At 44.4% G+C, this 24,326-nt stretch overlaps 2 protein-coding genes across 2 annotated transcripts in view; one reads left to right on the forward strand and one right to left on the reverse strand.

Moving 5' to 3' along the window:
* Positions 1-3,722, forward strand: part of FAM228B (family with sequence similarity 228 member B) — a gene marked incomplete at its 5' end in the record, with an annotated part of 9,563 nt that extends 5,841 nt beyond the window's left edge. The window contains 4 exons of the mRNA XM_010164895.2: positions 585-662; positions 1,602-1,689; positions 1,794-1,938; positions 3,527-3,722. Of these exons, the coding sequence (XP_010163197.2) occupies positions 585-662; positions 1,602-1,689; positions 1,794-1,938; positions 3,527-3,722 (507 nt within the window). The remainder of the gene's footprint in view (positions 1-584; positions 663-1,601; positions 1,690-1,793; positions 1,939-3,526) is intronic.
* Positions 3,723-4,820: 1,098 nt separating this feature from the next.
* The window catches only part of ITSN2 (intersectin 2), a 54,007-nt gene continuing 34,501 nt past the window's right edge, over positions 4,821-24,326 (reverse strand). Inside the window, exons 29-39 of the mRNA XM_010164896.2 lie at positions 13,525-13,646; positions 12,520-12,626; positions 11,739-11,922; positions 10,783-10,881; positions 10,439-10,606; positions 9,375-9,587; positions 8,496-8,617; positions 7,930-8,012; positions 7,698-7,781; positions 7,223-7,396; positions 4,821-6,102 (exon numbers count right to left, since the gene is read on the reverse strand). Of these exons, the coding sequence (XP_010163198.2) occupies positions 5,945-6,102; positions 7,223-7,396; positions 7,698-7,781; positions 7,930-8,012; positions 8,496-8,617; positions 9,375-9,587; positions 10,439-10,606; positions 10,783-10,881; positions 11,739-11,922; positions 12,520-12,626; positions 13,525-13,646 (1,514 nt within the window). The 3' untranslated portion in view covers positions 4,821-5,944. The remainder of the gene's footprint in view (positions 6,103-7,222; positions 7,397-7,697; positions 7,782-7,929; positions 8,013-8,495; positions 8,618-9,374; positions 9,588-10,438; positions 10,607-10,782; positions 10,882-11,738; positions 11,923-12,519; positions 12,627-13,524; positions 13,647-24,326) is intronic.

Here is a 24,326-nt window from a genome sequence, read left to right on the forward strand (position 1 = left end):
TAACTCTGGTCCCAGGGAACTTGAACTGCAGAATATGAAGTTTGTAGTAGGCAGAGTTCTCAACGAGATGAGGCTGTGGTCTGGAGCATTAGGTGTGGCTCAGGTCTTTACTCCTCTCTGTAGACAGAAAAGCATGCTTTGGGCCTGGACTGGGAGCTTGCAGACTGGTAACTTGTAGGGCTGTGGCTGGTGGGGGCTCAGTCACTTCTTTTTTCTTTTTTTCTTTCTATTACCTGTTTCCTTCTCTGTCAAAACATTTTGCCTTGAACAAAATCTCCATTTTCTTGACTGCCCTCGTTGTGATCAGCATTTTAGCCTGAAATTATTTCTGGTTGCTTCATGAAATAATTTATTATGTATTTACACTGATGAGAAATTAAAATGGATGGAGGAATTTTCCTGTTACACTTCAGTCACCTTCCTTCTGAGGTGCAGCGTGTGAAAATGTGGGAGTCCTTTCCTCCACCACCTCTGGTGCTGTGTTCATGCCATGCCTGACTCTGTAGTACCCAGCCTGGCTGCTCTCTCACTGTTTTATCACCGACAGCTCCTGAGACCTGACCCATTACCTGCTTCTCCCACAGGTCTACGTGCCGTTGGAAGTTTATGACCCATCAGAGTACGATCCGTTGTTCCTGAAGACACGTACAGACTGCTGGAAGGTGCGATGGTTATTTATGCTGTGAGGTTTAGGGGCACCCTTTGAGCAGCAGGAAGTTAATGGTTAGAGAGGAGACAGAGTGTGTTACTGATGTGCTGCTGTGGGACTGGTGTGGAGCAACACATTCTAGTTTTATGACCTGAACAAATATGTTCTGTGTGATTTCATTTAGGTTCCTGCTCCGGCAGGGGGATTGGACTGGATGATCTTTCGAGGTCCCTTCCAATCCCCAACATTCTGTGATTCTGTGTGATTCTGTTCACAGCTCCTACTGCATTTAAGCCCAAGAGTTTGAAAATGTTTTTCACCAGGAAGATGGATTAGCTCTGTACTAAACGCAGATCTGGAGGCACAGTAGGCAATGGGAGTGGGGAGGTTTGTTTTCTTCCTCTCAAATTCACTGTGGCAGCATGGGAAACATCCTGTCTAATGAGGGTCAGTGAGCTCCCAGGCAAGCTGGGTGTGTGCTCTGTAGAAAGAAATAATCTGTCAGTGCAGATTCTTTACAGAAGCTCACTCAGATGCACCAAAGACTTGGGTTAGGTAGGACTTGGACACAATCCATGAAGTGCAATTCTCTAAATCCCTTCTGGCTGCTGTGAGCCCTCAGCAGCTGTGGGGACTGAGCTGACACTTCACTGCAATGTGCCATGCAGGGTTCATCGTGACCAGCTGCCTGCAGGAGATCAGATCTCTTGTCTAGGATCTAACTTTGCAGCAGAGTTGAATTCTTTCTGGCCTGTCTGAGGAGCTGAGATGCTCAGCATTCCTCAGGCCACTCAGATCATGCCTTATGGTTTTTATTCATAAAAAATGAGGCTGATGCTCCTTCCCTGCTCACCAACAGTACCTTGACGTTTACCTCTGACTTTGGTCTCTCGAGACTCTGACAAAATGCTTGTGTTGGTGTGTAAGCATGAAATAACTGTCTCTGTCTCAGGTTTCAGTACCAGTTTTACGGGATCCTCTGTTAGAAGACATTCAAAAGAAGTGTATTGAGGCAGGCATTGTCAAGCAGTGTGAGACAGGTACTTTAAACCCCTGGTCTCCCTTTGAAGCGTTTCATCCTGGGGGGCCTTCCTTGCCTGTGACAGCAGCTGCTCACGTGAAACACTTGTTATTCTCCTGCCAGGAAGACCGTGCTCTACCAGACAGCTGAGTGAACTCAGTAAAGCAGAACTGCCACTGCTGCCTTTGAGCCGGCAACGCATGAATGCAGTTGAGTGGCTGAAGGTACCGCACGCCTACATCGCTAGCGAGGTCCGCCAGAAGAAGAGGTAAGAGCCAGTGTGTTCACTGAGAGGCAGCACAACAGCTACAGGGGATGAGGCCTCTTCTGCTTGGCTGCATAGCAGAGTATTTGCTGCAACTGGAGTTTCCTGGTGAATTCTGCTTTATTGTGTGTTTCTCCTGAGAAAGGAGCATTGGTGGAGGGGACACCTTCGGGTGTGGAGTGGACAGCAGGATGTGTTAAAGTAGAGTATTGATGGTCAAGCTGAGCCTTGAAATGAAGTGGCTTTTGGTGGAGAGTTTCACACATTTTTCTGCATGCAGCTGGTCAGCCAGTGCTACAGGTCAAGCCATGAAATATTTCCTGGGTGCTTTACTGGAACAGCTGGAAGGATTTAATGTTCATACTTGCTTTTGTTTTTTTGTTTGTTTGGTGTTTTGGGGTTTGTTTTTTTTTTGCTATTAGTTTCTAGATTTTGGGAGCAGAGTGAGGAGCTTCTAGATTTTGGGAGCAGAGTGAGGTCATATTTATATCACATTTGTATCACTTATATCACAGAATGGTTGAGGTTGGAAGTCATCTGGTCCAACCCCCCTGCTCAAGCAGGGCCACCTAAGAGCTGGTTGCCCAGGACCATGTCCAGACAGCTTTTGAGTATGTAAAGATGGAGACTCCACCACCTCTCTGGGCAGCCTGTGCGTAAAGATGGAGACTCCACCACCTCTCTGGGCAGCCTGTGCCAGCCCTCGGTCACCCTCACAGTAGAGAAGTGTTTGTTTGTGCCCATGGTCTCTGGGCCTGTCACTGGGCACCCCTGAGAAGAGCCTGGTTCCATCTTCTTTGTACCCTCCCTTCAGGTGTTCACACACACCGATGAGATCCCCTGAGCCTTCTCTTCTCCAGGCTGAACTGTCTCAGCTCCCTTGGCCTTGTGTCCTTTGGTTGACCGTTGTGATGTGGTGTGTGTCCTGGCTCAAGCCATGAGGCCGCTCCTGTGAAGGAGCAGCCTGTGCTGAGGGAGCTGCACACCACTCTGCACAGTTGCATCCCACAGCCAAGGTCCATGACAGGGCTTTTTTTGGTGCCCAGGCTGGTTGGACTCAACATGCAGTTGGCCTCATTAATGGTGAACTGAACTGGAGCAGTGACGGAGCTGCCCAAGCTGAGAACCCTAGAGAGCCCAGCTGGCCTGCCCTGATGGAGAAGCAGTTGGGATCAGCAAGGAGTGATTTTTTAAAAAATTATGATGTTATTTTTTAAAGTCCCAGTGCTCTGATTGACCCCGTTTGAAAGCTCTCTGGTTCTGCCATTGCAGTACACAAGAATTAAGGGAACTCCAGCTCCCCAGTGACAGAAACATCAGAGCTCAACCTGGAGCCTGATGTCCTCCTGAACCAGGTCCACTCTTCTCCCCCACAGCCCCTGCCCTGGAGTTTTACTCCTCTTCCTGGCCCAAGGTTTTACTCCAGCATGTTTGGAGCAGTTAGGAGATAATGGCACATTCTGGAAAGAAACTGGTCACAAAGACAAACATTTCCTGGAGTGACTCAGTGTGGGAGAGAGCTAGTGCAGGAAGCTGTGCTGGGCTGGTGTTACATGGACTGGCAAGAGTTTTTACTTCTATTTAAAGGCAGAAAGTCATCAGCTGCCACAAAGACGGTGAGAGCCAAGGATGTCCCCTGTCCTCCAGCTGACTGCAGCGGCAGGCACAGCCATCAGGAGGTACCGTTTGCAAAAATCTGTGTTACATCTTCCACCAAAGCAAGGGCTAACAGGCCAGGTCTCCTGGCAAACTGCAATAAACTCATTGCCTTCAACGTGTGGTGCTGAAGTACTGTGACCCAGCAGCCAAAGAAAGGTTTGAGATGCTGCTCCTATCATTTCCAGCTCTAGTTCATGCTCTACAGGCCAAAACCTACTATTTTAGAAGGTTTAACATAGGCTCAGCTCTACAAAGACAAGTGCTGATGTTCTCTGGTTTATAGGGTGACAGAGTCTTTGTATTAAAGGAGATGAACTGGTGAGAAAAGTCAGAAAAAAGTCTGGTGGGCACCTTGTCTACACACACAGTAGAGAATCTGTCCGTTATCCCAGCTCTGGCCACAGCCACCACTCTGCGTCCGCTGTGTTTCATATGAGAAGTGTGACTGCTGCCCCTGGGCAGAGGGAATGGCAAAGCTTTTAGCTACAGCTCTTGCAATTGTGCATGAAGCTAAAAGAGGTCACTGAGATTTAAGAACAGACCCTCTCTTTGAAGGAGAAGGAGGTGCTCCTGGCTATGTGCGTGGTTAGATGTGCAGAAAAGCGTGTCTTAAGAAGCACTGAGAGGGAAATAATGGTTTGGTTTGTTCAGATCTTTATCAGAACTCCCACAGTGAATGTCTTACAAAATGCTATTAGCAAAATAACGTTAGGCTGCTACCCAGGTTTCAGAGGACTCTCTCCTGGAGGCAGTGTACAATCAAACTGGAACAAGTGTTCTGAGAAGGCAGGAAACAGTTAGGGGACAGGAGATGGAAAGTGCTCTTGTACGGAATCTCTAGTGCTGAGCAACAAGTGGTGCCAGTGCCCTACGAACTGGTTTCTCTCGTGTTCCAGTGTGGTCCCTGTCTCCCTGCTGGTGTGACTGCACAGCAGCTTTGGTGTCAAAGCCAATGAGAATTTTCTCTGTGCTTGCTCAAGAAGCTCCAAACACCCACTGTACAGACACAATCTCTCAAGGGTTGCCAAGATTTAGTTTTATTTAGGATTAGAAATACTGAACCACAGAAAAGTGTTACAAGTAACAGAGGTTGACTCAGCCCTGTACCAGGAGGGTGCACGGATGGGAATCGGGTATGAAACCGTCAGACAGCAGGAGGTATTGCTGCACCCCTGGAGAACCAGGGCATGCGCTGCTCGGAACTGCACACTGTGCTGTTCCAACAAAGCAGTTTCAGGAGGCAGTAAAACGGGGACAATGTCTCCAACCCTTTAGAAACAAACTTTTTTAAATTTTTTTTTAACCATCCCTGATTTTGGTGCCATGAGAAAGTTTTTGCTTTCAACAAATCTCATTTTGCAGATGCGTGTTGGGGTGACAGTTCCCCCGAGCAAACCTTTTAAACTTGTAATAAACTTTTCTTGAATTCAATCCTCTAAGTTTTTCTCATTACTTCACATTTCCCTGTACAATAAAATATACTTTTAAAAAATCACTATGCATCAATAAACAGCTGTAGACAAATTACATTAATAAACTTATATTTTACTCTCTATATACATGTTGGCAATGTCAAAGCTTCAAGGTTCACATGGAGGTCTGCAAGACCAAGGAAATGTACACAAATAACTTACATATAGGAAAAAAAAATAAAAGCTGAAGAATGTTTTTTCCACATTATTGTGGGTCACAGTATTTAAAATATTTTTTTTCTAGTTATTCTTCACAACCACATTGTCTCAGCAGAGAATGATGAACCAAACAGAAGCAGAAAGAAAAATCAAGTAGCAGTTACTGATTTCAGTGCAGAACTAAGTCAAGTAAAGAACTACACTTGATTATTAAAGAATATACAATATATCGGAGACTTCTCCAGTGCTAAGGCTTCTTCAGCATTTCACCTTTAAAACTATCATCCTGAGACGGGAAGATTCCAGTGGATATCACTTTTCAGGTTTCAAATGGAATGATTCTAGTGCTGAGCTTAAACCATTCCTCAGTCTATTGGTTAGACCAAGTGGTAAAATGTACAAACGTCTCGATGCCACATTTCTACTTAATACTTTTTATGGCCCTGAAAATGGAAACATTGGCATCCAAACCCCAGATATTCTAACGACATACAAAGGCACTGAGCTATAGTACTGTCTGTACAGTAACGGTGGTGTTTGCATAGATCAGCAACAACTCGGAACGCTGCAAGGAACTAAACGCAACCAGGAGCTGAGAGGAAATACGGAAGCAGCAGGAACTCTTGCTTAACAACCAGCGTCGGGCAAGGAATCTCTTACAAAAACAAAATGCTGAGGCTGTCAGCTTCAGTTGTCCTTCATAAATTAACAAAGTGTTCTTAGAGGAGTGTTTTCTGGTCAAAGAGCTGCAGGTCAAAACGGACCCAGACTTCGCCTGTTGGAACTTCATGCAGCAGTAAGTGTTTAGTCGTGGGGCCTTTGCTTTCTTGTTCTGTTCTGATTTTTGCTACTGGAACTTCAGTGCGACCCAAAAAATCTGTTGGGCAAGTGAATAAGAAATTTCATTAAGCAAAGATGTTAAGCTTAAAAATGTCTGAAAGTGTCAGGTTAAGCAGCAAGGCTGCACAGTCCAGAGCACTGCTCCCGAGCTCCCTGTCTGACCAGCACACAGCCCTGTGGACATCAGCCAGCAGTGACAGAAAAGGGTCTTTTTAGAAGACAAAAATGCTGTGGAGCTAGGATGGAAAACATGCCTTTATGTCACAGTTTGCTCCAAGGGCTTTAAAAATACAGTTTCCTTTATGAAACACAATATCAAAAGTTCTGTCTTAGAGGTCTGAGTTAAGTGATGGAACCTGTTTACAAACCAGCTGCAGTGCTACAAAAATAAAAAAAATTGAACTATTTTTGTCTCAGCCAACTTTTAATTATGCTTATGTATCATTCTTTTCACAAGAACAATGACCTTGAACAATCACTGCCACTAGTGGGTTTACAGTCCTATTCAGAATTTACAAACCCCCTTTGTGGCCATTTTATATAGAACATCTTCGTGTGTGTGTGTGTTGTGCTTTAAAAGGTCTACGATGAACTCAAACCCAACAGACTCGGCTGTCCAACGGGGAGAAGCAGCCCAGCAAAGTCACCTTACCTGACAGGAGAAAAGACTGAGCTCTACTTCCAACTCGGATCAAGGCCCTACCTTGCAGATCTGCAATAATCAACGATGTGGCAGAGCCTGGAAAAAGCACTTCACCTTTTAAAGAGCAGCAGAAGCCACCAACTGCCAAAAACATGCTCAGTTCCAAGCAAAAAAAGAAAGTTACCAAGCTGCTGCTGTGCAAACAGAAACTGGCACGTTATTTTCGGGCACTTACAGCGACAGAGAAAAACTCCTGCTTTCAACTTCTCTGTCTCCCTGGTCTGACAAAATAATTCTGTGTCTGACACAAAAGCCAGAGCGGGCTCAAACCTGACTGCCCAGAGCTGCTGGCTCTGGAAGGCTGTTGAACCACTTGAGCAAGGAGGGGTTGTTTTGACACAACATTTCTCGGTCAGCAATTGTGCCTACAAGCTCCTGGAACCGCTGCTGAGGAACTGTGTACCCCAAGTCACAAAAAAAGTGTTCTTTTCTTAAAACAAATGTTCACACTTACCGTCGGGTGAGAACTGATCCCTGTCAAACATGGTGATACACAGGACATCCTGATACAGATCCTTAATGAAGAACTGGCAGTTGAAGTTCCACTTGGGGTTCAAGGTGTCCTGCAGGGTCCTGGTAGTGTAGCTCTGAGAGCCCAGGCTGATTTCACAATACGGGTTGCTCTTCCCTGAACACAGAACAAGCAGTAAAACATCTCTGCAGCAAAGGAAGAAACCTCCCTCCCTGTCTGGAGGGTGCCTGGACACACATTGATGCTGCTATCCAGAAGATATGGGTCAGGCAAGCCCTATATCCTAGAGCAGCACAGAGCTGCTTCTTCACTTGGTTCTCTGAAGCTAAATAACAGCTAATTCATTCAGAGGCTGTAGCTGAAACCACAGTGTTTCCCAAATCACCAGACTCCTCCCAGCAACCCTTTCCAAACCTTGCAGGCATCCAAGTGATTTGACACGATTTCCCTCACTTACCGTTGGGCTTACAGGCCTTTAGCTCCGTTGCTTCAATCACGTGCACCATCAAACGTCCTATTCCTGAGGTTTTCTGTGAGCGAGCTGCCAGCCAGACAGAAATAAACAGGCTGGTCACAACTGTAGAAACCAGCAAACTGATCTCAAGGGACAGACACTGTGGCACCCTCCGGAAAAGGCCCTGCCCACGCGTCCAGGGGGATCACAGGGGAATACAGAACTCGGCAGGTACCTTGATAAGCCTTTTCACGTTTCTTCTTCTCAGTTTCAATGTACTGCTCCGACGCTGCTTTGATTTTCTGGACCCAGGCAGTGCTGCAAAGAGCAATCCCGACAGTCAGGGTCATACCACAGGCAGGAAATTCCTCACTACCAGCGACTCTGCCCCCATCGCTTTCGCCATTCCCCGCCCCGGGTTTCAGAGGCATCATGAATCAAGTTAGTTCCAGGACTAAAGCAACAGAGGTTTTTGATCTTACGCCACGTTTCCACATCAGCCTAATAAATGAAAGTGGAGCCACTGTTTTATTAAAGACTGCTGGACTTTGCAGCCCAAAACTATTCTGTGCAACTGTAACATCAAGGAGCAGTAGATGTGACTGGATTCCACTGCAAGAGCTCTCGTACAAGCAGAACAAAATCAGATAAAACTTCTAATTTCAAATGAGAGTCAAACAAAATTTATTTCCTGAACGTGAGATTAAACCCTATTCTTAAACCCCATGTGTGCTCGCTGGAAACACAGCTTGCAGCCATCTGCAACAAGTTTAATCTCAGATCTGCATTTTCACTACTCACCGCTCGTTAATGTTGTCAGTTTTAAGCGTGTAAACTCTGTCAATGTGCGATATGTGGAAAACTGGCTCATCACTTGAAGGGTCTGTGGGCAGTTTCACTAAGACTTCGTTAAGGAAAACAGGCTGAAAGAAAAGTAAAGATCACTGTGGTAGCGTCACCCTGGCCATAAGTGGAAGCTCTACAAGGATGTTTAAATACATTGCTTTACTGTTGGGAAAATGAAAGCTGTAGGACAAAGGATGAACAATCAGAGCCCATGTAAATAATGTGAGAAAGGACTAAGAGATAAAAACTGCTCTGGCGATACACCCCATTCTGTCTTCCTAGATGAAGAGCTTTGTGAAAGGGGCAGGACTGCGTAAGCAGAGCTGCAGTGTGGAGCTTGGAAATCCTGGGAATCTCTCAGGTTCCCTGTTGGAAAGCTGTCCTGATACTTAAGCTTATCTCCCCAACTCCAAAATCTTGAGAACACGCACTGTGTGGACACAGAGACTAAAGTTTTGCACTCTTTACTGTTTTCTAAGGAAGGACACAGAACAAGCAGTAAAACACCTCTGCAGCAAAGAAAGAAACCTCCCTCCCTGTGGGTGCGGGAACTTGTGCAAACTTAAGGCTCCTGCTTCTGAACATCCCACTCAGCTGCTCAGGCACGATGCCATTTCTGCCCTTTCACCTCAGTGTGGATGGAAGTGTTTATTCAACAGAAGCCTGTCCTTTTCCAGGGACTAAGCCGAACGGCACTCGTGCGTGTTGTCCTGCCAGTACCCATCCGTACGACAGCAAACGATCAGGCGGCTGATTCCAGCCGGGAGAACAGCATTCCTCGTCAGCCGGGTCCCACTGCATCAACATGAGCACAGGGCACCTCGATTCACTCACCATTTTGTACATTTTGAACTGGGAGTTGGATTTGGGGCTGAACAGTTTATCAGAGCTGGAAGAAACAAACTGTTTCACCATGTAGGTGAGCAGGAGGAAGTCATTGAAAAGGAAACCGTACAGCTCCTTATTGCTCTTGGCTTTGTACAGCTTGCCACTGTGCAGGAGTTTCCGTGGTCCCAAGCAGTTTGTGAGGGAGTTGAACACCGGTTGCTAGGAGAGACAAAACTCATTAGCAGCAGCATGTTAATGCAGACATCAGTTCCTGCTCCTCTTCACAGTGGGGACAGCTCAAGCTGCTCCTAATGAATTTAGTTACAAACAAAAAGAAGCGAAACTGTTTTATGATCTGCCATAGTATCAGCATGACTCCCAACTTAAAGCTTATTTAAGCCTTGCCAACAACATACACAGGGGTCTGGTCTGACTGCAGGAAGGCATTTCTCTCATGGCCATTTTTCTGTTGTCCAGAAGCTGTGTTTAAGAAGAGTTTGCAGAGTCTGCAGTCAGGTCACCTCTTACAGGTGCACAATTAGGTGATGGAACTAGGACAGACCTTCTGGGCCTGTCAAGCCCTGGTTCCTTACACAGCCAGTGGAGACCTGTCACAACGCCTCATTTCAAAGGCTGTCCTGAAAGCTGTAGGAGCCTGAGCCCCACATACCACTGAGGATGTGGCAGCAAGGGCTTCTGTGCTGTTTCTGCATGAAGGAAAACCCTCGGAAACACACACTAAGTGAAATTCCAGGTAGTAACACCTGACTTAGCCCAGCGCAGCACAAGCAGAGCTTCAGAGATGGGGATTATTTCTGTTCATTTAACCGTTTAAATGGTATCAGTTTTAAGCTGATAAACAGACTTCTCCACTGCCAAAATCACGCAAAAAGGAGGACTCATCACATTATGGCTGTGAGCAGCATTTAATAAAAGCTTCTCTGCCAAAAGCTCAGCAGAGGATCATGTTCCAATAATGGATGTGAGCAAAGACCCCCATTTTGCCCCCGGCCTTTCTGAAATGGCTCGGAGAAGTCTCCGTCGTGCAGCGTATCAAGGCGGTTGGTTACCTCAGCGAGACCTTCGCACTGGACGTGGGACTGAATCCACTCCAGCCGGTCCGAGTTCTCTTTCTCACGCACTCCTTCGTTGACTTGAGAGCACAGCTCCTCCGCACGCTCCAAGGCAAGCCTGAGGTTACTGTGATCGGGGTGATTTTCTGGAGTGTTCTCTAGAATCTGGTATGGATCAAAAAGAGGAGAAAAATAAGACCAAACCAGAGGTTAGCACAGGTACTACTTCTCCATGCTCTCAGAGAAATCCCCATAAAGGGACAAGGTGGGTTTTCTTTCCTTTTGCTATCGAGATCAAACTCCAAAGCACTGACCTACAGAACCTCAGTCAGGGTACTCACACTCTTTATGAGCAGCGGGTAGCGGGTTATTCTTTGCATGGGTTTCAGGAGGAAACTGGAGAGGGGCATTCCTTTGCAGCGAGGGTCCAAGGCAAGTTTCTGTGGTGCAACCCAGAGATTTAACAGAGACATTGCATTACTCATCAAGAAACAGTTGCCTCAGTGCACTGAAAACTGAAAACTGTCTGATCTGATTCATTTTTCCAAGCATTCCAAGAAATCTTAAGATTTTTTTGGTAAGCAAACAATATTTGTATCTAGAACAAATGGAAAAGCTGGAGCTGTCATTGCACTCATGTGCTTTACCAGCATTATTCGCAGGATCACTGTACATGCAGAATCCTTACATTCAAAACCGATCCAGCTTTTACTTTGACGTTACAGGCTCCACTCAGGTTGAAAAAAAACCAAAGCAATGAAAGAAACAAACACCTGATGTCAACAGCTCTGGCATTTCTCCTGTGCTGGTCTCAAAGCCACCTCATCAGCTGCAGTACAGCAGTGATTCCTTATTTATTTCTGCAGCGTTCCTGCCTGTGACACTCACCTCTGGCCCCGGCTGCAACCTCACCATTCAGCCTCACCCTGCACACCCCACCGAATTACAAGTGCGTTGGGAACACCAGCTTTTTTATTTCAGCTCCACAGAGCTCCACTCTTACCCCTTCTAACAGCACGGATTTTGAGGAAGGTGCAGACACCAGCACCATAGCTTTGAGGGGTTATTGTTACACTAAAGTAACAAGCAATGGAATGGGAAATACAGTGATAAATTAGCTTGAGAGAAAGACAGGTACATAAATAAAAAGCCTACACAGCGTTAACCGTAGTCATGACATAAATACACCTTGGAAGGTTCTTAACTCTTCTGGCTTGTTTTGATCTGGTCGATGCTGGTTAGATGAGCTCCTGTCATTGAGGAAAGGAGAAGGCACAAAAGCTACTGAATAAAATACCTTTAAGTAGTCTTTGAAATCAGCATCTTCATCAGTTTTCTGCTGCAGCAACGAAGCCCCGTTAAGCTGGCAGCTGCAGAACCGAATGTAGGCCTGCATGTGAGAGAGCTCTGCTGCCAGGATGTCCCCAATCATCTGCACTGGCATTTTTTCTCCTCCTGTTTTCTTACGCACTCGCAAGGCTCTGAAGAAGAAAGAAATCACCGTCCAACTTTGCTGCCAAGTCTGTGAGGCCAAAATGAAGATCCTTACAACATCCATGCCTGAAGCCTGTGAGGTGAATTCCCTTACACAGGGTCCAGCCTCAACTCCCCCAGGAAATCACCGGCACAACACACTGAGCTGAATGATCTGCCTGGTGGGGTCTGCAGGACTGAGACTCTCCTTTGAGATTTCTGGGACAATCGGCATCAACCTCTGCATTCAGCCAGCATCCCATTTCAGTGAGTTATTAGCCACTTGTCTCTCCAAAGTTTATTTTTAGAGAGCAGAAGGTTGCTCTGCAAAAAACTGGGAAGAACGTCTCCCATGCGCATGCTTTGGTGCTTCTAAGGTATTAGAGCAAATGTGCATCTGTTCTTGCTGTCTGCTCCCCTCTCTCTCACAACAACTCCTTCTTTGTGAGGTAGTGTGAATGTGTTTAGCTATTCTGGATGCACACATGCACAGGAAATAATTAGCAAGCACAGAAATATTTAGTGTAAAAAAAGAAAACTTCCTGGGGAAAGGAACAAGAGAATAAAGATGAAGAGGGAAACATAAAAACGTGGTAGGTACTCACTTCAGTAACTTTGTATTTGACATGATAAGTTCCTTCCAGTTAACAAAGATCAGCCCCATTTCTCCTTCTGTGAGACAGCCTGAATCAGCCATCGGTTTCTGGAAAACCTGCAAGTCAAAAAATCAGAAAGGTGAACAGTTCCTCGGAGACAAAAGCAGCTCGGGCTCTTGCTTGGCCTAGCAGCAATCCTGCTTTTTTTGAATACTCAGTGTCCAGTTTCTCAGGAGAAGTTAAAAGCAATTCCTTACTAGCCCCTGGGACAGCTGCCACTATTTTTCCTAAGCGTGTGACCTCATTCTGACACCAGCAGCACCATCTGTGAAGCAGGAACAAGCACTGGGACCTGCAGGCTGACTGTTCAGCAGAAGAGCATTCCCATGATTTCAGAGTCAATTGCTACCCAAATTACACATCACACTGTCCCCACACCCAGAGCACTCACGGTCAGCCTGCGTGCAGAGCGACAGCTTCTGCCAGGGACCCTCGGCAGAACACCTCTGGAGAGCGGTGTTACACCTCTGTGTAACTTGGTCTATTTAACATCTTTAACCCTTCACCCACACAGGTGTTTTACACAGAGAGGTCAAATCAGGCCATCTAATGCTGACCAGCTCCTGCCCTGCCTAGTGAGGTGGTCTTGCCTCCACAGATAAAATTGGAGATGAAGGCAGACAATAAACTTTCATGGTGCTGATACAGTTTCTGCCGTGAGCCTGTGCAGCTTTGCCAGACACCTTGGCCCAGCCCATCATCTTTACACTGAGTCCAAACACCCAAGAACATGATCTGGAAAACAGGAAGGTCCTTGTAAGATGATGGCTTTCACAACGGGATGTTTTTGCCTGGTGGACAACCAGATAACAGTTGCTAGAAAGGGAGGAGCTCACACAACTTCATTTTCTTCCTCTAGCATTTCACAATGCGTAAGAACCCCTCTATTGCTATTATTCAGTAGGACAGAGGGGTTCTTCTCCCAAAAGCATTTTCACATCCAAGACATCTCACCTCCACGACAAGCTGAAGATCGTCCATATACCTTTCTTCCGTCTGAATGAGTTCGTGGATGTAGCCCTGCCTTTTCCTTTCCATCGGTTGCATAGTGTCAAGGCTTTGGAGATCAGCACACCCTACAAGAAGGAAGCCGGTAGTTTAGATCCCACTCAGGCCATCAGATCTGATGAATTAACAAAATCGTATCAAGACACACCAGCCTACGGCTCACACTATACACACAGCGGCAGAACCCCTGTGCACAGCAGCAGCGGGTTTCACAACTGAGTGGTGTGGCGATAAACCCCTTCTCCCCCTTTATGTAATTTTTCAGTTTGTAACCTTTTCATTTCTTGGAACATCCCTTCTTCTTGTACTGTGATGCCAAAAAATAATTCCTGACCTGGAGGGTGTCCCTGCTGATGGCAGGGGGGTTGGAACTAGATGATCTTTAAGGTCCCTTTCAATCCAAACCATTCTATGATTCTGTGACCTCCTGCTGCTTCCTTTGTCCCATGATTTTTCTCACCTCTTCTCCTTTTCTGCCATACCCTTTCCAAACTGTGATTTTCTCTTACCTTAAGCAACGTCTTTTGTGAGATGAAGTCATCTAGAATGTGTCTGGGTCTGAGTTGTGACATTGCACCTCTAATCTCCACCCCATTTCTAAAGTACTCTGCCTTGGTTATTAATTTATGATACAAACCACCAGGACAAATTTGTAAAATTATAATGCATAATGTTAAAGTTGCATAACTTTTTTCTTTTCTTGTTTAGAAACAAAATGAGCCTGAAATATGTTGAATTATTTTTGTGCATCAAGTATAAATAATCAAAACCATGCACAGGAACACACAGACATTCAATGACTCAAACCCCAAGTTTTCTGTAATAACATGCAGACCCTAGAGCTTCACTCCCCTTTTTCTCTTCTGAGTGCGTGTTAATAAGGAGAAGAACAATATTTGAAAATTAGTAACTGAACCAAAAACTGGCAAAAAACAAAGTGGTGATTCAGTTTAGATGGGTAAAGGAGAGCACAGGAAGTGGAACTCCGATCCCTGTGTTAGCCATGGCATGCTGGCAGAGAGAGCACTCAAAGAAGCAGGGTGAGGGACAATAAAAAGAAAGAATTACAGAGTGTTTGTGAACATACATCTATCACGTGCTGTGATGGCATCAGATTTTAGTACAACGTGAGCTGTGGATTTGGCAGGGCAGCAGAAAGGACATCGCAGGGACTCGTTTAGATCCGGCATTTCTAGAAGAACGATACTTTTGAAAGCTGACAGGTGTCGTGAAAGGCAGCGCGACCCACGGCATGAAGGGCTGCGTCTCCTGTGTCACCCTCACACATCCCATCACTACAGTGGGACTTTATTCACTGCTAACGTGTAGATCTGTTCATGGGAAAGCTGCTCTGAATCATGAAATGGAGTTAGTAATACATCTGGGGGGTGAAAAAACCCAACAAACACTGAGCATTTGGCTAAACTTGATGTGAGAGTGGCCTAATGGGAACCTCACAGGCGTGTGCTGGACAGGCATCAAGCTGCTTTGAAGGAGCAGCATCCTTCAGAAAAAAAAGAAACGCTTGTCAAATGAAGCTTTATACCATTTGAAGTATTTTAACAGGGAAACTCTCTGAACAACAAAAAGAAGTAGAACAGTAAAGGCAATAGCTAGATTTAAAATCAAGACTTGTCAGTTCTGTTTTGTACCCCTAAGGAGGATCACAGATCTTAAGCTTTCAGTCAAGATTTGAAAAAATGCCCCTTTTTATGAGGAGATTTGGGATCACAGCTCTTTTGATCACGCAGAATCCTGCTTCTGGCCTTAGTTATTCCCAAAGTTACATTCAGGCCAAAATTAGATGAGAAAAAGGAGGAAAGTGACAGATCAAAGTGATTCCTATGAAGTCTGGTATCGCAATCCATCAAGATGAACTGTGGCCAGTGTGTGCTGTTCCTGGATTCTAGCATCATTCTTTAGTCTGTACAGGACTGCCGTTAAGCCCACCTGGTTCCTAAGACAGGAAATTTTTAGGATAATCAAGGACTTGCAGAGTAACCAGACTTGGAAGTCTCAGCTTTGACCACGTGGTGTTTTCTCCTGCAAGGTGCACTCCTGCAACAAAAGCAGGGACGGACTGAAGCTCCTCTTGCTGTTCGCTTAGATCACAACTGTTAGAACAACCCACTCACTGGGATTTGTGTCTGTCCCATGATGACTACTGAAAGTTGAAGCAAACACTGGAAGGAAAACAGACCTTTTTTATGCATCTAAAATAGATTTGTTTTATAAGCTCACTATTGGATACAAAAATGCTGTTTAATTGACTGGTTCCTGCACTGGCCTTGCATTTGGACTGTCAGCTTTTCAGAACGGGTGAGTGCTATTTTATATTTAAACAAGGAGCAGTGAAAACACCCCAGATTTTGATGGGTCTGATGATGCTGGCATAAAAACCCAGTACACAATCCCCACATCTCATTTGAGAGGGTGAATTCAGGCATTTGGATCTGAAGGGCAGAAAGGTGAATGGGACAGAGAAGAAAACAACCCACCTACTGCATTTGCCAGTGTTTTTCCAAAGTGGCCATAGCGACCCATGGGCTCAGTGGTACGGAAAGGGTGGAGCTGCATCTCTCCCCATTCTCCTCCTGCATTCCTGTTCCCTTCTTTCCTTGCATCAGTTCTGGCACTTATCTGACTCCCAGCTCACACCCTGGCAGCAATCCCAAGGGGGGAAAAAGGAAACAGTAGTTTTCTGCTAGTTTAGCAGCCAGGAATGTGCGTGGAAGCAGTAAAACTGCCTTTTTTTGGCAGCAGAAAGCTGTTGGTTTGGCTCCTGTCTTGTGACGCTTCATCCCAAGCTCCCCATACAGGTAATAAAAAGGGGTGAGATTTTTGGGAGCACCCTCAGAGGGGAATCTCTGCTGCCCACGCTGGGGGCTCATCTCCTTCTGCTGACTAGAGAAGAGGTTTACATGACCTTTGGAGGGCAAACCAGCCTGCCTCTTCCACCGAGAGCAGGGTACTGCCAGGCTGTCCGGACAACGTGGGCACGATCTGCCTGGCTCCCTCCCAAGAACAACATCCAACGGAGCACGTGGTGGGTGTCTGGTGCCTTTGAAACTTGGGGCACAGCAAGAGAGCAACGCCTACTACAGCTGTGGTACCTCTTGTGATAAACCTTCCTCTCTGAGACGAGGGAGCAGCTGTCTCGCTGGGGCAGTGTAAAACAAGCTGCAGAGTGTAGAAACAGGAAATCCCAGTCTCTAAAGTAATGCTTAAAATTATACTTCCCTCTCCAAATAAACCTGAACATGAAATACTTTCTTCCTACTAACATAACTCATCCCGCATGAAAAACTACCGAGTTTCACAGGCAAAAGATGTGCTGCTCTGCAGGAGATTCAAATGCCTGAAAAACACAGGGGGCTGGGGAAAAACTTTCCAAATAATGATGTATTTTGGACTTGAGTAAGTTCAATGGGAAGAATGACACTTTGAGAAGAAAAGAAATCCTCAATGAAAGACGAATGAGACCTATCACCATTTCAAACAATTTACATTTTTTTCTTTGTTAAAAAAGGGGAAGTGGAATAAAATTCTTCACTTAAAAGCCAATTTCAGAGAACTGAGGTAAAAAAATAGACAGAGAAAAGGCTTTCAAAGATACCCAGATCTGCTTGGACACCGAGTGCTTTGGCCCCTTCCCCAGTGAACTTCCCCACTCAAACAACAATGAGAAAACACATTAAGAACAACAGCTCTGGAAAGACATCTTGAGCCTCACACATGAGCTCAGGCACTTGTCCTGAAGGATCTCTCTCTCTGTACCAGAGGCACCATGGCTTTGGGCCACCACTGAATACTATTTAGGGGTACAGGTGGCATATAAATTGCATTTCTAAGGAAATAGCTTGGTTTGTTTAGGGTTGTGGGGGTTTTTTTTTGCAGGGGTGAGTGGGTTTGGGTTCTTTTGTTAAAATTTTTTTGTTTCTTTTTTTAGCTCAAGCCAGTTAATATGGCTGGAAAAAGCAGACAAGGGTTGAGTTGGGTTTTTTTTGTCTGTATTAGGCTGCCCTTGTTTTCCCAGGCTACCACAGGAAGACCACACCTTAAGTACCATGGGCTGGCATTAAATCAGTCCCTTTCAAGCAGTCAGAGAACAGACGGATGGTACCACGGGACATCACCCAGAGCCATTTTACAATGTGCTGGCGCACAGAATCCACTTGCCATGTCCTCCTGTCACTGCCTGCAGCTGTCAGGAGCCCCTGTGCCTACTGGAACCTGTGAGAGGAACTAAGCCAAGCAATTTGCCACCGTGGAAAGGTTGGTTTCCGTTGGGCCCTGGGAAATGTAACAAAAACTTTTATCCAATTTCATGGTATATTCTCTCTGCTACAACAGAAGAAATTTATGATTCAATTTTCAAGAGGTAAAAAGCAAAATCAAGTCGCTCCATCACAGAGCCAGGTAACACAATGCTTGTACCAAGCTATTCAGATGGGAAAAAAAATCCTCCCCAGATGGACAAAAAAAAAACCACAACAGACAAACTAGATCCTTTTATGTGTCCCTTTAATAAAATACATTTGCATAGTTATCTTACAACTTTGTTTAAAAACAAAGGTGAACAATTGCCTCATGCTAAGCACAGCCTGCATTTGCATGTCATAACAATCAGCCCCAAACATTAATACTCTAGCTTGAAAAGAACAACAAAAGAGATTTTAAGGCAGCACACACCGTTAACGCAGCAGTTTTATTAGTTCATTACATTAAAGCAGCGTGACCTGGAGCAGCTCCCAACGCTACCACAGGCCAAGGTTTGTTGGCTTTCCTACGAGCAGACTTATTTACAGGTGTTTTCAACCCGACTCAAGAAAAATCACACGGGTAGGATCTGACCAAGCATTGAGATGGCATAAATATTCTCTGACTGGCAGGAGACGTTCCAATTATTAGCATGTGACTTTTTGGATGGAGCTTTATGCTTTCTGCACTCCTAACGGCACCGTTACCAACACTGACATTAACACTGCGCTTCGTCTGCTTCCACAGCCCTTCACCACCACTGACTACTCACTCATCCCAGCCCTGCAACCGCGTCTCCATGGTGGCACAAGACTTTCCTGCATGGATCTGACTGCTGGATCAGGAACTCAGCTCTGTAAACTAAGCTTTTGTAAAGCTACAGCTTTTGTAGGCTGTTAGTTGATGATGCAAATTTGATGGTTACAAAACGAGGAGGCTTTTCAGTACCTGTTCTTGTGCATTTACAGCATCGTTTACATTCGTACCCCAATTACACAATGGCCCCTGTTCTCTGCTGGTCCACAGGAAACAGCATTAAGCAAGTATTATGCTGCAGGCAACATCATGTTTTGCTTTCCTGGTTGGCTTCAGTTGTAACATTAACCTTGTGGCTCTGAGCAACATTTAGACCTTCAGCTCTAGACTGAGGACCATCAGTGCGACAAAAAATTCTATTTTCCACCTTGTCCCTAGTTCCAAAGCCAACCTTTTTCACCCAAATAAGGGATGAACATCCAATGCTAGTTTTACTTGGCTGGCTGGGATGACAGCTAAACTCAACTCTGTGCACTTTCCTCAACAAGAGAACAGATTGCACAAAACCAGAGAAAAAGTAACATTTTAGAAGAAAACGTCTGGTTTAAACCCAGTTTCTATTGTCTACACCTCTTCAGTGATACAGGACATTATTTTAAAATAATCTTGCCTTAAATATATCCTTGGCATAATCTTTCCTATCGATGATCTGATGCATGTGTTCAATTCTTCCTGCACCAGCATGTGAAGGAGAGCAGAGCTCTCAGGTGATTGTGCTCAGACTGTACTAGGCAGACTTTCGCAGGACAGATAAATACTGAAGGCAGGGACTACGTCTCTTTCAATCCACATTATTAAGGTGTCTTATCATTATTATCTTTGTTATTACAGTTAGAGAATTTAAGAGCATACTCAGGTAATACTGAAACATGAAAAGGTAACCGTGAAAGCCCAAAATGCTTTATTTTAATACTCATCAGTTCAAACTGAGGGGCTGGTGTTTCAGCAATTATCAATGCGTGTACCTACATGCCCAGCAACAGGGCTACTTGTGTGGAACTTTACCTAATATTACCCTAGTCTCCTATTGTATCAGTCAAAAAATGGGTAGAATGACAGCTGTTTTGGGAAAATCCCATGTGACTATTTCCTAGGAGAACCCAGGAAGTTGCTTTTCATTTTTTTTCAAAGACAATTAGTAGTAATTTGGCATTCAAGGAAAACTGTCACTGAACATCGGGAAGTAATTTTGGCTTAAATCCCCCATGTTAATGGTGCCTTTTAGAAATGGGGTAATTTATAAGATCACCTAGTTATCAGATTACAGTCTGCTTGATGCCACTGGTGTAGCACAACACAATTCAGCCTGGATTAAACAGGATTTCAAAGTCAGAAATTCAGAGAAGGCAATTTAGGGTGATTAGCATATTTTAGTAGAAATACTTAAAATGTAGTTTCATAAGGAAATCAAGTCAGCGAGAATACTTGAGGAATTATCTAGCACATTATTCGCCTACCATAACATGACTTCATTCTATAACAAAATATTGGTTTAGACAAAATACATCCAGAATAAAACTCCATTTGTATTTTTATGTAGGCACATTGCTGTAGTCCATATTGCACACAAGATAACTCTCTGAACCAAAGGGCACATCTACATTATTTGATCAAGTATATTAAATACATAACATCCCACTCTTTCTATAGAAATTCTGGAGAAAGGCTTTTAAATCTCTGCAACTGGACTAACCTTTTCCTGATAGTACCTTCACAACATTCATATATATATATATATGTATATAGTAAACATACAGCGGTTTGTAAACATTTCTGATTGCATAAGTGACCTTTGCTGTTTCGTAACCAAGTTCAGGAAACCAGCTACATTAAATACTGTCTCTACTAGATCTCTCCTGTTGTTACAGGAGCACAAAACTATTCAATCAGACAAGCAGTTTGCTATTAAGCGAATCCTTTTATTTAAAGGGGTATCAGGGTTATAGTCCTCAAGTCCTGCTCCCTCCCTCCCCCCAAACTAATAAAACGTGGGCTCCTTTTCTGCACCACGCTGCTGACATGCCATAACTCTACCTTTAAGGAGCACTTTTGAGCTGAGGAGTATAGTTCCATTTTTAAAGCCAAATGCTCTTCCTTCAGCTCCAGGTGACTGTCAGTGTTTCTCTCCTGGCAACATCTCTTTATTTAGGTTACCTATGTATTAGGCTGTTAAATTCTTTAACAGAAAAAAGAGCAGCAGCTTTCTGATAGTACTTTAAGTCACTGCAGACTGTAGCCAGATACAAACACCACTCAGTACCACTGTTAACTATGTAATGAAAAAAGGGGCAGGGAAAGGGTCTAGTAGCACACAGGCTGTGTAAGTACTTACTGCAGTAACCAGCACATGTTTGCTGTCTGCTAAAACTGAAAGCAAATATGAATTACTGGAAGAGTTGGGGCTGTTCAGCTTGAAAAAGAGAAGGCTCCGGGGAGATCTTATAGCGGCCTCCCAGTACCTGAAGGGGCTACAAGAAAGCTGGGGAAGGACTTTTCATAAGGGCAACTAATGACAAGACAAGGGGAAATGGCTTTAAACTGAAAGAGGGGAGGTTTAGATGAGATATTAGGAAGAAGTTCTTCACTGTGAGGGTGGTCAGACACTGGAACAGGTTGCCCAAGGAAGTTGTGGATGCCCCCTCCCTGGAAGTGTTTAAGGCCAGGTTGGATGAGGCTTTGAGCAACCTGATCTAGTGGAAGGTGTCCCTGCTGATGGCAGGGGGGTTGGAACTGGATGATCTTTAAGGTCCCTTCCAACCCAAACCATTCTATGATTCTATGATTCTATGAATACAGTCTTTAAAGGAAGGAGGTTGTTTAGGGATAGGACATACCAAGCCAAAACAACCTGAATTCTGGCTTATAGTACAACTGTGAAGGAAGAAAAAAATGAAAATATCCTCCACTCTATGCTTAACAGTTCTTTCCTCAGTTAAAAAGGGTATTAAAAGGCTGGATGGACTGCACCAGATCTAAATCTTAGATCTTGTAGCATGTTTGTAATCACAGTGACTATCAGCAGCACAGACAGGTAGGGTTCGTTTTCTGGATGAGCCGTGTAGGCTGCCAATTTTAAAAGCTCAATATGTAAGAGATTAAATCAAGTCCATCAGAACAGTAATCAGCGAACATTTTAATTCTGCAAAGTATGTACATTACAACATTAACACAACTGCCCATTCAAAACAGCCCAGATCAACTGTGCAAATAGTGGGTCTTTGTGTGTCTGCAATCCCACCATGCAAACGATAACTTGATATGCATGCTAATGATCTACCATTATCAATACCAAAGAAAAATACTAAAGGAAACAAGAATGAACAGCAGTGAAAGCCACACAAAGACCCACTATCCTTTCTGCTTTTACAAATCAACTGTAACTGTAGATGACGACAAAACCCAGAAAAACCTAATTTCTTGACTGGATCTAACGTTCAAACGAAGCGAAAGGATTGTGTCAGAGATATGTGAGCAGGGCTGGTCACCCTGCCTCCACGCTACAGTCAAACTTGGATAGTGGGTCTCTGAGGTGCTTTCACACTGGAAGACAACATTGGGTCCTAAAAAAAACAAAAAAAAAAAATGAAGGATAAAATGAACATAAATTTGAAGAGTGAAACATATGAGTTCTATGGACAAAGACAGAACAACACCAAAAAGGTCAGAAAGGAATGACTAACATTCAACTTTCTGAAAACAGACATCATGAGCTTCTACTCTTGCAGTTTCATATTTATAAACACACACAGTTTTAAGTACCTGTGACCAGCCATCACTGACTCTGAAAAACACTTGTACCTTATTCACCTGGAGCAGAAAGTTTCTTCCCAAGAAAGACTTCTGTTACATAGACTCAACAACTCAAGGTCAAGCCCTAGAGTTTTTTTTAAAGGCAATGGATGCTCCTCCCTGGAAGTGTTGAAGGCCAGGCTGGATGAGGCTTTGAGCAACGTGGTCTAGTGGAAGGTGTCCCTGCTGATGGCAGGGGGGTTGGAACTGGATGAGCTTTAAGGTCCCTTCCAACCAAAACCATTCTATGATTCTATCCCTGAGATTTCAACAAAGCCAGAATTTCTCCTGAGAAACTTGTAATGAAACATTAGAAAGTCACATAAAACTAAACTTGTAAAGAAAAGTCTCAATGGAATTTATTCATGTTGGCACATAAAATTTAACCTGTTCAACTCTATTCAAAGGCTGAAATGAAATGAAACCTTGTCTCTAGTAACACGTGTCCATGTATGGGACGTACCGCATCACTCAATATACCCAGCAGAAACCAAGGTCTACATGGTCTAGAAGAGGCACTGCAAAGTCAGGTTAAAGGCAGATGTAAGATGTGCTGCAGCTGCACACATCCTGTGGGCAATCCAGAGACTATTCCCAACCCCAGGGTTTCAACCTGGAAGCTTTATCAAGCCTGACTGACATTCACCAAATAGTCCTAGAAATACAAAATGACTACGTCACTATGAACTAAGGGATTGATTTCATCTGATATTTGGTAAAAGGGGTAAAATTCTGGAGCTGTTGAGTAAATCTCAGAATAAATTATTAATCTGCATGTGTTAAAAAATGAACGTGGACCTGCCACATGCAACACTTCAAAGCCACTGATACCAGGAACTCTTACTCCATAATCATAAAGAGAAGTTACTTGGCAATAACTAGAGAACTTCAGAATGTGCTGTCCATACACAGACACAGAAATGCACCTGCCACAGGCATGTTCAGAAGTTGTTTTTTCACTATGAAAACCCCTGAAAATCAGTCAGCTTCATTCATCCCACAGTGGCGGACAGGAATTACTAATGATCTTCTGTGCATGGAGATAAACTTCTGGAAATACAGATCCTTGTTGTTGAAAGGACAGGACTTGCCTCATGTCCCTAATGTGTCACATCTACAAGTAAGATTTGTGGAGGAAAAAAATTAGGTAGATCCAGTGGTATTACTACAAACATCAAGTTTGTATCTAAGGAAATATGCAGCTCCCAGTCTAACCAACTTTTGCCACTGCCCTGGCAGAAGGCAGAATAGGCAGGTTTATACAGGGGAAGAAGGTGCTCATCAGGCTATGGGGACTACCTGGAGCTCATGTCTAAGCACCTGAAGGGGTAACTTAGATGCCTGAGGAACTGCAGCAATGCTGGGCTATGAAAAGAGTGAAAGTGAACAATAACTATATGTACATTAGAGCAGAAAGAACTGGTACAACATTCAGCTCTACGAAAGACCAGTCTCACAAAGGGAGGTAAGATACCTCAGATACGGTGAACTAGAAGCATCTGCACACTGAGTGTAGGTATGTCCACCTGGCTGAGTTGTCCAGCTCTCAGCAACCCTACCTCTGAGAGATGAACAGATTTCTAACACCGAGAGACAGCCAGCAACCAAGTCCGCAGATGTAGCTGGAGCATGTGTCTTGCCTCCATCTGAGGTATGTGAGGGGAGAAAAATCTCAACTAAAGAAAATATAAGGACAAGGTTCAGACTGGTCCCACGGATGAGAACACAAACTAAGAAAAGGTATCTCACTGAAAAGCCAACAAATAAGGAGAGAATAAATTTCTAAAAGCAACTGGTTAAGGCAGACAAAGACTGGTTGAAATGACAACATTATCTCCAGACCAAGCTATCAAGAACTGTAAAGTGGTAAGTACACCATGCCT

Source organism: Antrostomus carolinensis, unplaced genomic scaffold (assembly GCF_000700745.2).
Source record: "Antrostomus carolinensis isolate BGI_N321 unplaced genomic scaffold, ASM70074v2 scaffold8263, whole genome shotgun sequence".
Lineage (NCBI taxonomy): Eukaryota > Metazoa > Chordata > Aves > Caprimulgiformes > Caprimulgidae > Antrostomus > Antrostomus carolinensis.